The sequence below is a fragment of the Anomaloglossus baeobatrachus genome, chromosome 1 (genome assembly GCF_048569485.1).
Source record: "Anomaloglossus baeobatrachus isolate aAnoBae1 chromosome 1, aAnoBae1.hap1, whole genome shotgun sequence".
NCBI lineage: Eukaryota > Metazoa > Chordata > Amphibia > Anura > Aromobatidae > Anomaloglossus > Anomaloglossus baeobatrachus.
In genome coordinates this window covers 508105205-508118524 of record NC_134353.1, presented here as the reverse complement: position 1 = coordinate 508118524, position 13320 = coordinate 508105205, and the positions used below count along the sequence as shown (strand labels likewise).

The 13320-nt window shown below is 43.2% G+C and overlaps 1 protein-coding gene across 2 annotated transcripts in view; it reads left to right on the top strand.

Moving 5' to 3' along the window:
- Positions 1–1924: 1924 nt before the first annotated feature.
- The window catches only part of GNG10 (G protein subunit gamma 10), a 53596-nt gene continuing 42200 nt past the window's right edge, over positions 1925–13320 (top strand). The window contains exon 1 of one of the 2 annotated variants that reach the window (XM_075316031.1): positions 1925–2119. In XM_075316031.1, the coding sequence (XP_075172146.1) occupies positions 2039–2119 (81 nt within the window). In that variant the 5' untranslated portion in view covers positions 1925–2038. The remainder of the gene's footprint in view (positions 2120–13320) is intronic. The other variant, XM_075316028.1, reaches the window with a different exon arrangement.

Sequence of the window (13320 nt, the reverse complement as noted above, 5' to 3'; positions counted from 1 at the left end):
GTGCCGCCTGGGTGTTGAAATTTCAACAGCATATTCCTGCACCCAATCTACACCTCCTGGCAAAAAAGCACATCACTAAAAGTAAAGTTGCAAAGCGGATTTCTGGGTTATTATTGTGGCTTGTTTTATTGCTTCCCCTGCTTGACCGTTCTTCTGCCCTTCAGAGTATGTGATCTCCAGGGTGTCTGAACCCCTGATATCCTGAGTCTCCAGCTCTGTGTGGTAGTCATTTACTTTACTTTGTTCTGATTTGTCTTCTTCTAAAATAAAATTTTCCATTTTTGTAATAATCCTATTCCTTATTTCTGAGAGGTTGAATATTTTGAAACATTTTATCGGGAAGCAGAAGAACATTAGATACTCTGAGGAATTATCCCAGCTTATTGGGGGAGTCACAGATTCTCTGTGCATGCTGTATGTTCTCTCTACAGAGACTGACCACCTTGGTGTGGAGACTGCAGAGGAAGGAGTCCTGGAAGAGCTACACAAGGAAAGGCCTCAACTGCCTCCTGTAGCGCCAATATTGCTTTGCCTTGCCAGTAGTACATCATACTACCGGAGTACTCCACGCAAACATGTCTAATCAGGAGTTTTCACAAGAGCAATCTGTTAAAGATCTGATACCATTTTATTTCTAGAAGTGCTTGGTTTGGCTATTAGCATTTTCTCTGCTGCGTGTCCTCCCTCCTCTAGTCTTTTCTGGTGAATCGAGAGTTGAAGGGCCACTTTGGGGGGGTGGAGGAGCAGCTGCAGGCCACTTTCGAGGTTGCATTGACTTCCTGTGGTGTGGAGGGTTCTGCAGGCTTCTCATGATGATGTAGATGCTGATGTCACGAAAATGGTGCAGTTCTAGGGAAGGAAGAACTCCAGGATTATTTTAAACGGAACCTGTCATCAGAAATGTAGCTTTAAACCTAAAAGTTTCCCCCCTCTGCAGCTCCTGGGCTGCATTCTAACAAGGTTCCTGTTGTTCTTGTGCCCCCTTTTTGACCAAAATAAAGACTTTATAAAGTGGTACCTTTTTGTATTCAAATCTTGATAATGTTACACGGGGCGGGCTCTCTGGTGTCCGTTAGTCTGCTTCCTGGCGATTTACGCCGTCCTCCAATGCTCCATTCCATACTTCAGGACGCCACCCACTGCGCCCGAGGTGCCGCGCATGCAAGGACCGCTGGTCACGTGGTCGCAGGCACGAGCTTATGGGCGGCGCTGTGATTGCATCGCAAGTGCCCGCCCATCTCGTGCACGCTCTCCCCTCTGCCTCCAGCGTTCTGCGCAAGCGCTGGCCAGATGACCCGACGTCACCTCCTTCCCATCTTACCCTGCAGCAGGAAATAGATGGGAGGAGCGGAGCAGAATACCAGCGGTTACGAGAGGTGACGTCGGGTCATCTGGGCAGCGCTTGCGCAGAACGCTGGAGGCAGAGGGGAAAGGGCGGGCAGAAGATTATGGGCGGGCACTTGCGATGCAATCACAGCGCCGCCCATAAGCTCGTGCCTGCGACCACGTCACCAGCGGTCCTCGCGTGCGTGGCACCTCGGGCGCAGTGGGCGGCGTCCTGAAGTATGGAATGGAGCATTGGGGGACGGCGTAAATCGCCAGAAGGCAGACTAACGGACACCAGAGAGCCCGCCCCCGTGTAACATTATCAAGATTTGAATACTAAAAGGTACCACTTTATAAAGTCTTTATTTTGGTCAGAAAGGGGGCACAAGAACAACAGGAACCTTGCTAGAATGCAGCCCAGGAGCTGCAGAGGGGGAAACTTTTAGGTTTAAAGCTAAATTTCTGATGACAGACTCCCTTTAAATCTGGCTTTTATGTTTAGGTTGACTTTGTACAAATGCCATATCCTATCACTGCCACTAGGTGGTACCATAATCGCTATTTCTTTCTTTCCCTAGTTTGGAAGCTGCTGTTGAGCTCTGGGCTGCTAGTGACTGAGTTTAGCTACTTGTGAGATCATTTCCTGCCCTGGGATCAGACAAGTATCTCTGGAAAAGTAGCAGATAGAACTCTTCTCTCTTCTGGGTAGACAATGTCTTCTAACTCTAACCTGAGCACCATGCAGAGACATGTGGAGCAGCTGAAGCTGGAAGCCAGCGTGGAGAGGATCAAGGTAATGACTCTGCTACTTGTTGGATCTTTTACTTCACTTTCCTGTTTTGATGAGGGGTATTTGGGATTTATTGCAATGCTGGCATCTCACAACAAGACGGAACTCTCAGTAGAGCTGTGCAGTGACATGACATCAGTTTGCCATGGATAATGTCAGGAATGGCCCCTGCTGAATACCCCGTTTCCCTGTAAGATGCTTAGCAGTGCAGTGGTGATCACCCCACAGTAGAGTGAAATGTCCATCTGAAAATTTCAACAACTCTACCACTGGAGAGCTTGGGTAATGTCATGTTTTGTCCAAACGTTATGGCATTGTATTAGAAGTCATTTTCCTTATAATACTAGTTTGTTAGGAAAAATCCAGACATAGAGTAAAAAAATGATGAACTGCAATCTATAGTCCCAAATTTGTTACCATCACAGACACAATACTTTACATGTTTATGAGTCTCTCCATTATGTGTCCATTTATTTTGCATTATTTATAAATCACCCACATTCCCACTTCCTGTAAAGTAAAACAAACATTTTTTAATGGATTTTCTGATTTCATCCATTTTCTGCCCAACAGTATACAATTTTAATAGGGCTTGTGAAAGGAATCTTAATGGTCAGGGAAAATCAAGCATAATGCATTTTGGGACTACAGAAAGATTGCACTTTTAAAAAAAAACAAAAAAAAAACAACTATATACCGTATACAGTGTCTTGCGAAAGTATTCGGCCCCCTTGAATTTTTCAACCTTTCCCCACTTTTCAGGCTTCAATCATAAAAGATAAAACTGTTAATGTTATGGTGAAGAATCAACAACAAGTGGTACACAATTGTGAAGTTGAATGATATTTATTGCTTATTTACAATTTTTGTATAAAAATTAAATAACTGAAAATTGGGGCGTGCAATATTATTCGTCCCATTTTCAGTGCAGCAAATTCACTCTATGAACTCCAGTTCATTGAGGATCTCTGAATGATCCAATGTAGTCCTAAATGACTGATAATGATAAATATAAGCCACCTGTGAGTAATGAAGTCTCCGTATAAATGCACCTGCTCTGTGATAGTCTCAATGTCCTGTTTAAAGCACAGAGAGCATCATCAAGACCAAGGAACACAACAGGCAGGTCCGTGATACTGTTGTGGAGAAGTTTACAGCCGGATTTGGTTGCAAAAAGATTTCCAAAACTTTAAACATCCCAAGAAGCACTGTGCAAGCGATCATATTGAAATGGAAGGCGTATCCTACCACTGCACATTTGCCAAGACCGGCCATCTCTCAAAAATTTCATGTCAAACAAGGAGAAGACTGATCAGAGATGCAGCCAAGAGGCTCATGATCACTCTGGATGAACTGCAGAGATCTACAGCTGAGGTGGGAGAGTCTGTCCATAGGACAACAATCAGTTGTACACTGCACAAATCTGGCCTTTATGGAAGAGTGGCAAGGAGAAAGCCATTTCTCAAAGATATCCATAAAAAGTGTTGTTTAAAGTTTGCCACAAGCCACCTGGGAGACACAACAAACATATGGAAGAAGGTGCTCTGGTCAGATGAAACCAAAATCGAACTATTTCGGCACAATGCCAAACTATATGTTTGGCGTAAAAGCAACACAGCTCATCACCGTGAACACACCATCCCCAGTGTCAAACATGGTGGTGGCAGCATCATGGTTTGGGCCTGCTTTGCTTCAGCAGGGACAGGGAAGATGGTTAAAATTGATGGGGAGATGGATGGAACCAAATACAAGACCATTCTTGAAGAAAATCTGTTGGAGTCTGTAAAAGACCTGAGACTGGGACGGAGCGTTGTCTTCCAACAAGACAATGATCCCAAACATAAAGCAAAATCTACAATGGAATGCTTCACAAATAAACATATCCAGGTGTTAGAATGTCAAAGTCCAGACCTGAATCCAATCGAGAATCTGTGGAAAGAGCTGAAAACTGCTGTTCACAAACGCTCTCCATCCAACCTCACTGAGCTTGAGCTGTTTGCAAAGGAAGAATGGGCAAGAATTTCAGTCTCTCGATGTGTAAAACTGATAGACACATACCCCAAGTGACTTGCAGCTGTAATCGCAGCTAAAGGTGGCTCTAGAAAGTATTAACTTATAGGGGACGAATAATATTGCACGCCCCAATTTTCTGTTTATTGGGTTTTTTCTATAAAAAATTAAAATAAGCAATACATTTCGTTCAACTTCACAATTGTGTCCCACTTGTTGTTTCTTCACCATAACATTAAAATTTTAAACTTTATGTTTTAAGTCTGAAATGTGGGAAAAAGTTGAAAAATTCAAGGGGGCCGAATACTTTTGCAAGGCAGTGTGTGCGTATGTATGTGTGTGTGTGAGTATGTATATACATATATTATGAGAGAGATTGTGCTCGCCATGTATTTTCCTTGTAAGAATCGAATAAATAAAAACAAGAAGGCGCATACAGTACAATGGCCACCGAAAAAAGCCCACATCCATGAATGCTCAGACAGAAAATTGCCCACATGGACAAAATAACAGTTTATTGAAACAGTTTATTAAAGCGGGCTAAGACTGTATTCACACATGGAAAATTGGGAACATGGGAAATTGCCCACATGGACAAAATAATAATGGTTCATTAAAGCGAAGAGAGGAATTTTCGGGTTTGTCCGGACTTTAGTTAAAAGTTTTGGTGTTGTTGAATAGGGAGGAAAAACAAAAAAAACAGACTGTGCTTATGTGATGTAAACACCTGTGTAGCTAAGTTTTGTTCAGGACGCGGATTTGACCCTAGACCACATATAAATGAATGGAAACCTGAACGTGTGTGCGGTAAAATGCTTCTAGTAAGGGTTAGGGGGCTGCAAAAGGTAGCAACATTAATGCAATTCCCCTGCTAAATGTGGATAGGAAATAAATAAATAAAAATAATTAAAAAAAAGACGTGTACTCATGCCTATTTTTGATAGCCAGTGCAGGGTAAAGCAGAAAACGGCAGATTGCAGCCCTAAGTTGTCAGCTTTACCTTGACTGTTTTTCAAAATTATTGTAATGACGTGGGCTCCGCCCTATTTTTGATAACCAGCCAAGGTAAAGCAGACAGTTAGGGGCCGGTATTTTCAGGGAGGGAATGTCCATCTAGTTCAACCTTACTCCACCAATTGTACATCTTGTCACTAAATCGTTTATAACCGACAATGTTATGTGTTCTGAGGAAATCATCCAACCCCTTTTTTTTTTTTTTTTTTTTTTTTTTTTATTTAAAGGGAACCTGTCATCAGAAATTTAGCTATAAAGCTAAAAGTTCCCCCCTCTGCAGCTCCTGGGCTGCATTCTAGGAAGCTTCCTATAGATTTTGTGTCACCTTTTATCCCAAAATAAACACTTTATAAACTGGTACCTTTTCGTATGTAAATTTCTTAATTTTCCATGTGGGCGGGCTGTCTGATGTACGTTGCTGTTCCTCCATCATATTGACGCCGCCCCCGAACGCTGAATTTGAAAGTTCAGGACACCGCCCCTGGGTGCCCGTGGTCCAGCGCATGCGCTGTTCCACTGTAGCGGTGCCGTGCACTGTGTGCACGTGCGACCGCTGTGACGCTTTGCGCGGGCACGAGGTTATGGGCGGCGCTGTTAGTGTCATCAGTAAGTGCCGCCCATAACCTCGTGACCGCACTTTCCCCTATTCCTCCAGCGTTATGCGCAAGCGCTGGAGGAATGATGCCCGGACGTCCCCTCCTTCCCATCATGCTCAGCACGAGGTCACGAGGTTATGGGCGGCACTTACTGATGACACTAACAGCGCCGCCCATAACCTCGTGCCCGCGCAAAGCGTCACAGCGGTCGCACGTGCACACAGTGCACGGCACCGCTACAGTGGAACAGCGCATGCGCTGGACCACGGGCACCCAGGGGCGGTGTCCTGAACTTTCAAATTCAGCGTTCGGGGGCGGCGTCAATATGATGGAGGAACAGCAACGTACATCAGACAGCCCGCCCACATGGAAAATTAAGAAATTTACATACGAAAAGGTACCAGTTTATAAAGTGTTTATTTTGGGATAAAAGGTGACACAAAATCTATAGGAAGCTTCCTAGAATGCAGCCCAGGAGCTGCAGAGGGGGGAACTTTTAGCTTTATAGCTAAATTTCTGATGACAGGTTCCCTTTAAAGCTTTTATAGTAACTGCCATTATTACCTTTTGTGGTAGGTCATTCCACTATCTGACTGCTCTAACTGTAAAGAACCCTTTCCTATTTAGCTGATAGAATTGCTTTTCTTCCACTCGCAGTGAGTGCCTCCTCGTCCTTAGTATTGGCTTTGGAAGGAATAAGTCATGTGCCTGGGTGCAGTGGCAATCGGGGTAATACTTTTGGGGTTGATGTCAGTTATGAATTGACAGCTGGCATAAAGCCCAGGGGTTCGTCATGGATAAGCATCCATCAGACACCCCCATTTCTAACGTGGCAAGTATAGATTTAAACAATCCTGGAAGTTTTGCCGTAGCCCATGGTGTAATGTCCCACAACGCCCATCGATTCCTATGGAGCTGTGTACTGAGAACTCTCTCAGAATGAGACTCCGTAGATCATTGAGGGTCAGTAGCAGCCCAGAATTTCTCACAAGTGGTGATGTTACTGACATTACTGCTTTTGAGAAATTCCGTGCTGCCGCTAACCAGCAGTGACCTATGGAACCTCTTTCTGAGAATGCAGCTCCATAGGAATTGATGAGCGCCATGGTACATTACAATGTTTAATTATATATTTATTTATTAATAAATTGGTAAACGAGTGAGTGTGAGGGAATGTTTAGTCAAACAAAACTTTTTTTTTTTTTCCCTTCCCCCGTGTGTTTTTTTTTTTTTTTTTTTTTTATTTCTATACTTACCATGATAATAATGGGGGTGTCTGATAGACACATCTCCATTACTAAACCCTGGGCTTGATGTTCGCTGTCAATTGACAGCTGGAATCAACCCCATACACCATTACTCTGATTGCCACCACGTGAGCCAGGCAAAGCGAAACACTTGGCGCATCTACTGGATGCACCACCTCTGGGATGGCTGGGGGCTATTTTTAAGCTGGGAGGGGCCAAAGAGCTATGGGCCTTCCCACCCTGATAATACCAGCCCCTATCTGTCTGCTATACCTTGGCTGGATATCAAAAATAAGGCATAGCCAACGCCTTTTTTTTTTTTTTCATAACCACTAGAGATAACTGGACCTGTGGAAGTCTTGGTTCTGCTGGTCTAGCAGAACTGTGTTAAAGTTGTCTTGGACCTGGGCTTGACCTAAACTTCATTTGAAGTCACTGATTGGCAGTTCGGGTCTCCGCCCACATGCAGCTAGCCATAAACAAAACACTTACAGGGAAGGGGTTTTTTTTTTTATGCACCGTGCATACCAGAGCACACAGCGATGCTCAGGCGAGTGATTTGCATTCATAAAGCTCCTGAACTTTGTTTCTTGGAAAAGTCTGAGTTTGTACCGAACTTCAAGTTTGCTCATCTCTAATAATAACCAGCCAAGACAAAGCTGATAGCTGAGGGTTGCAGGCCACAGTGTCTGTTTTACCTGTGCTACTTATCAAAATTAGGCAGGAGCCCATGTCATTTTTTTATTTTTTTTTTCTTTATTGTTCACAGCAGAATACATTCAATAAAACCTTTCAAGAAACTTTATTAACTAGAAAGCAAGATATTACTGTACATTGAATAAAGATTCCTGACACCACAAAAGTTGGTATAACACAATAGCACATAGGTGTATAATACAGAAAAAAGACTTAAAATATAATTTTTAATATAGTTATGTAAAATGACCTAGGTCCATTCTCTAAAAAGACACACTAAACTAACATAAAGCATTACACAATGGATCACCAAGCTCAAATGGGATGCGATGTCGCAGCTTGCAAAGTACCCTAAGAGTACAGATTCTGTTCTTACAAGTAGAGATGAGCAAACCCGTGGAAGTTCAGTTCAGCCGTACTTTAGATAAAGGTCGATTTGAGATCAGGACTTGTCCTGAACCCCAATAGAAGTCACTAATTGGGCAGTATCACTTCCGTGGGCGGGGTTTTTCAATAATTTTGTTTTTTTTGCAAAGTGCATTCAATCATGCTGTTGTTACCTCCAGATCTCACCGTTTAAACACTACAAACAGCTCGCACTGGGCTGAGCAGCAAGTTTACCAGATCACAGCCATGCTCACACAAGTGGTTTGCATATGCAAAACACCCAAACCCGAATGCTGAGAGACTCTGCCTCTATAATATACTCTTTTTGTAGTGTCTTGTGACATGGTTGAAAATTGATTTTCCAACTCTACTTTTCCGGCCTTGTGTTAACCCAGTTTCATCTTTTTTTGAGATGTGTTGCTGCCTTCAACTTCTAAATGAGTTAATTTTTCTTAATTTAATGGAAAAATAATTTCTGATCTGTGGCATATGTTTGTGTGTGTGTGTGTGGTTAATTTTAACGCGCTCTGACAGGGAGTGCGCCATTCCCGCTCCCATTGGCGTTATCATGGGGTGCCGATAGGTTATGACAGCCGGAGTCAGCTGATGACCCCTATGTCTGTTATAACGTACTTCCTGTGAATGCTGGCTGAGTGCTGGCATTCCTAGGAAAACTGCATCTGTGCTGTACAGAGAGGTGCTGATGCACTGCTGTATATAGCACAAGCAATCTGAAGATCGCAGCTTGAAGTCCTCTAAGGGGACTAGTAGTAAACAGCAATAAAAAGTGAAGAAAAAAAAGTTTAAAAAAATAACAAACCAGAAGTTCAAATCACCCACCTTATGTCCCAGTAAACATAAAACAATAATACAGTGGAACCTTGGTTAACGAGAACAATCCGTTCTGGGAGTGTGCTTGTTAACCAAGTTACTCGTTCAGCAGAGCAAGATTTCCCATAGGAAATCATTGCAATGCAGACAATTCGTTCCACAACTTGTTAAATGCCCCATCCTGGTCCCCTATTGTGCCATTCCACACACGCACGCACACACACAAACTCACACAAATACACACGCACGCACACGCACATATTATGCTCACCTTAACTTCCGTTCCATCGACTGTCTCCTGGGACTTGCTGTTCTCCGGTGCGGGCTGTGTATCAGGTTACCATAACGACGAGGGAGGAACTTCCGCTGCCAGAGCGCTGACGTCAAAGGCAGGAGCCGCTTGCCTCTGATTGGCCAGCGCGCTGCCTTTGAGTAGCGTCTGACAGCGGAAGTTCCTGCTTCATCGCTATGGTTGCCGATGCACAGCCTGGAGTGGAGCGGCGAACTACAGGACCCAGGAGGCCAGCGATGGAACTGAAGGTACACATATTATGTTCACCTTACCTTCCGTTCCATCGCCGGCCTCCTGGGTCTTGTAGTTCGCCGCGAGGACGTCGCAATGTACCGGCGGACTACAAGAACCATGAGGCCAGCGGTGGAACAAAAGGTAAGGTGAGCATAATACTGTGTTTGTTTGTGCGTGCTTGTCTGTGTTTGTGTAGACTGCGAGTGCGGGTCAGAGCGCGGTGAATGTACGGAACCGGAAGTGTGTATTTTGCTCATACAACAAAGCTTTCTCGTAAACCGAGTTACAAATTTACAGAAAGCTTTGCTTGTTAAGCGAAATTCCCGTTAAGTGGGTTACTCGTTAAGCGAGGTTCCACTATAATGAAAATAAACACATTTAGTATTGCCTCTTTCAGAAATGCCCGATCTATTAAAACATAAAATAAATTAATCAAATTGGTAAAGGGAGTAACGAGAGAAAAAAAAAAAACGCCAGAATTACATTTTGTTTTCTTTGCTTGCCAGTTATTGCATTTTATTGCATTAATGTGGCAATCAAAACATTGTAGCTATCCAAAAATGGTATCAACATCAGCTCAAGACAGAAAAAAAGTAGTCACTCAGCCCCAGATCCCGAAAAATGAGAATGTTATGGGTGTCAGAAAATGGCGTCAAAAGCGCAAATCTTTTGTTTCTGACAAATTTCTGATTTTTTTTTTTTTTTTTTTTTTTTTTTTTATTCACCACTTAAATAAAAAAAAAAAACTAAAAAAAAACTATGCATGTTTGGAACTCTTACTGACCTCGGGAATCATACTACCAAATCAGTCTTACCATATAGTGAATATGGTAAAAAAAAACAAAACCCTAAAACCATTGTGGAATTTTTTGCAATGTCATCACACTTGAAGTTTTGTTTTTTTTTTCACTTATTTTCCAATACAATATGTGGCAGATTAAATGGTGTCATTCAAAAGTACAACTCGTCCCCCAAAAACCAAATCGTCATATGAGTATATTAATAGAAAAATAAATTATGGCCCTTGGAAGAAAGGGAGGAAAAAACAAAAACTGGAAAATCGCCAGGGGTGGTGGTGGTGGTAGTTCCTCCTTGATGTTGCCTAGTGAATCGACCATTGCAACATGAAATGATAGAGCGTTCTAAATCATCACTGCGTGTACGGTAAAAAGTGACCGTCTGAGATTATTTCTTTTGCGTTGCACAAAGAGTGCATACATATTCCACAGCACTTTCCAGACATCATTATCGATGTCATTGGGGCTCACAAGCTAAATTACCTATGATTATGTCTTTGGAGTGTGGGAGGAAACCAGAGTACCCAGATGAAACCACATAATCATGGGGAGAACATGAAAACTCTTGCAGATGTCCTTGGTGAGATTTAAGCCAGGACCCCTGCACTGAAAAGCAACAGTGCTAACCACTGAGTCATCCTTATTTGTTCATGACATAAATGATGTCCTCTAGTCATCATTACAGACCTAGGTATAAAAAGATCATTAAAAAAATCTACGTACTAAAAATTTATGTTTGTACAAGCAAGCCATGACTTACAACTTCTGAATACTCTACAGCCCCTAAGTATGAACTTCGAATGTTTAAAAGAAATGAATTAATACTTACATCACAGCTCTCAAGCCGCCCCGCTGCTTGCCTCCTGCCATCCACTCTTCTTCTTTCTTCCACTGTTGTGCGCTTCGAGGTGGCAGGAGAGCTTGGGGATGAGCTGCCTATTGGTAAAAAAAAAATAAAATACTAATAATCACCAGGCTGCTTCGCTCCCTGGTGTTAGGTCTTTTTTCCTGCTGTAGTGTGCCATACTTCCAGCCTCTTAATTATAGGCCAGCACTTCGTCATAGGGTCGTGGCAAAAGTCTTGACCTCATTACGCTCTGACCTTACAGCACACTGTTGCCTTCAAGGCTTGGACTTGGCTGGAAGTCTTGGCATATAGTGAAAAGGCCTGAGGAACTGCACTCTACAGCAGTAAAAATAGGACCAGATGGCAGTCAGGAAGCCCATAAACCGTGATGGAACACATGGAAATTGGTTTGTCTTGGTGACTTTTTTTTCTTTTTTTTTTTTTATGACCCTGTTAGGGTGAACACACTGTCCTATATGAAGGCTGCTTGTTGTAAAGGAGGAGCAGCCGAGCAGATATTAGATTGTGGGAAAAGGATCAGTATAACTTGTAATTTATTATTGAAAAATCCATTCTCATTTGAGGTCTAGGAGTCCAGTGGGTGGTCCTACTTGGTGATTGACAGCTTTCCCTGTATTAGCACTTGTACACAAATGGCTGTCAGTCACTAATTAATTAGAACCATCCACTTGACTCTGAAGACCAGAATAAATAGGGATTTACATAACTAAATCTTTTCCCCAAAAAACTGTGTGGCATTGTCTTTAGTTTCTCCACTCAGTAACATGCCGCCTGCTGATCAGACTGTACGTTCAACAGGACACGTTCCCTTAAAGGGTATTGAAGTGTATGTGCACAAAAGGGAATCGGCAAAAATGGCTTTTATAACATGTTTGTTCCTTATCAACAGGAACTGCAACAAGACGGTGATATGACGTGATTTTCATACTGATTTTGTGGATTTTATATGTAACTCATATTACCGGTGAAGGATTGACTGTGTGTATTAGCCCTAGTCTTCAGAACTAAGTCAAGGATCCAAATGATTGAGGTTTATTCACTCTCTTGTGGAAGCATATTTAGGGGAAAATTGACACTCATTTTTTCCCCTTTTTAACCTACAATGTCTTGCAAAAAGTATTCATGCCCCGTGAACGTTTCTGCATTTTTTTTCACTTTACACCCACAAACTTGTGATATACCAACACTAACTAGCGAGTATTTGGTTTACTAAATAACTTAAAAATAAAAGTCCGAAAACTGTGATGTGAATTTGCATTCATCCCCAAGTCAATACTTTGTAGGACCACCTTTTGCTGCAATTACTGTGCACCAGGAGGAGGTTGTCTTGGGTTTCCATGGCCGAGCAGCTGCATACAAGCCTTATGCACAATGACAAATCACACTTCTCTCTTGCATCTGATGGGCGAGTTTGGGTTTGGTGAACGCCAGGAGAATGTTACCTGCCTGACATTTTGGACAATTGTATGCTTCCTTGCCCCAGTGCACACCTAATGTTCATAAATGCATGATTGGGGGAGGTTGATGTGGAGGAACATGGCTGCTTGCACCTCAACCTTATCAAACACCTTTGGGGTGAACTAAACCCGATTAGGAGCCAGAGGCCCTTTCGTTCAATATCTGACCTCTCAAATGCTCTACTGGATGAATGGGAAAAAAATCCCACAGTTACTCCCAAGAGTCCCATAGAAAGCCTTCCCAGAAGAGTGGAGGCTGTTTTACAGGAACAAAAGAACCAACTCCATTTTAAAGGGAACATGTCAAACACTATAGACTTGCAGATATGGGGCTGCAGGTTAAGAGAAAATGGAACCTGCCTGGTGCCAGCACACTTCGTACCCTGCTGCTGGGGAGAGAAAGAACTTCACTCATAGGGGTGGCATGGTGCGTGCTCAGTCATGCCTTGTGTATAGAGAGCGCTGGCTGTCAATGTGCCACCCCCGCACTGACTGAAAGCCGGTTCTTTTGCTGTGTAGGGTGCAGGCGCTGGGCAGATTCACATTACCTGCAGATTCACCCCATATCTGCAGGCTGACAGCGTTTTTTCACATGACGGGTTCCCTTTAATGCCTAGTGATTGATTTACAAAGATGTCATAAAGGCTGCTGTCGGTGTACTGTGTACGTGTCTCAATACTACTATTCCTCAGTGGCGTAACTACCGCGGTGGCAGCGGTCGCGATCATGACCGGGCCCGGGAGGTTAGGGTCCCGGCGGCCGCCAGGCAGATCAG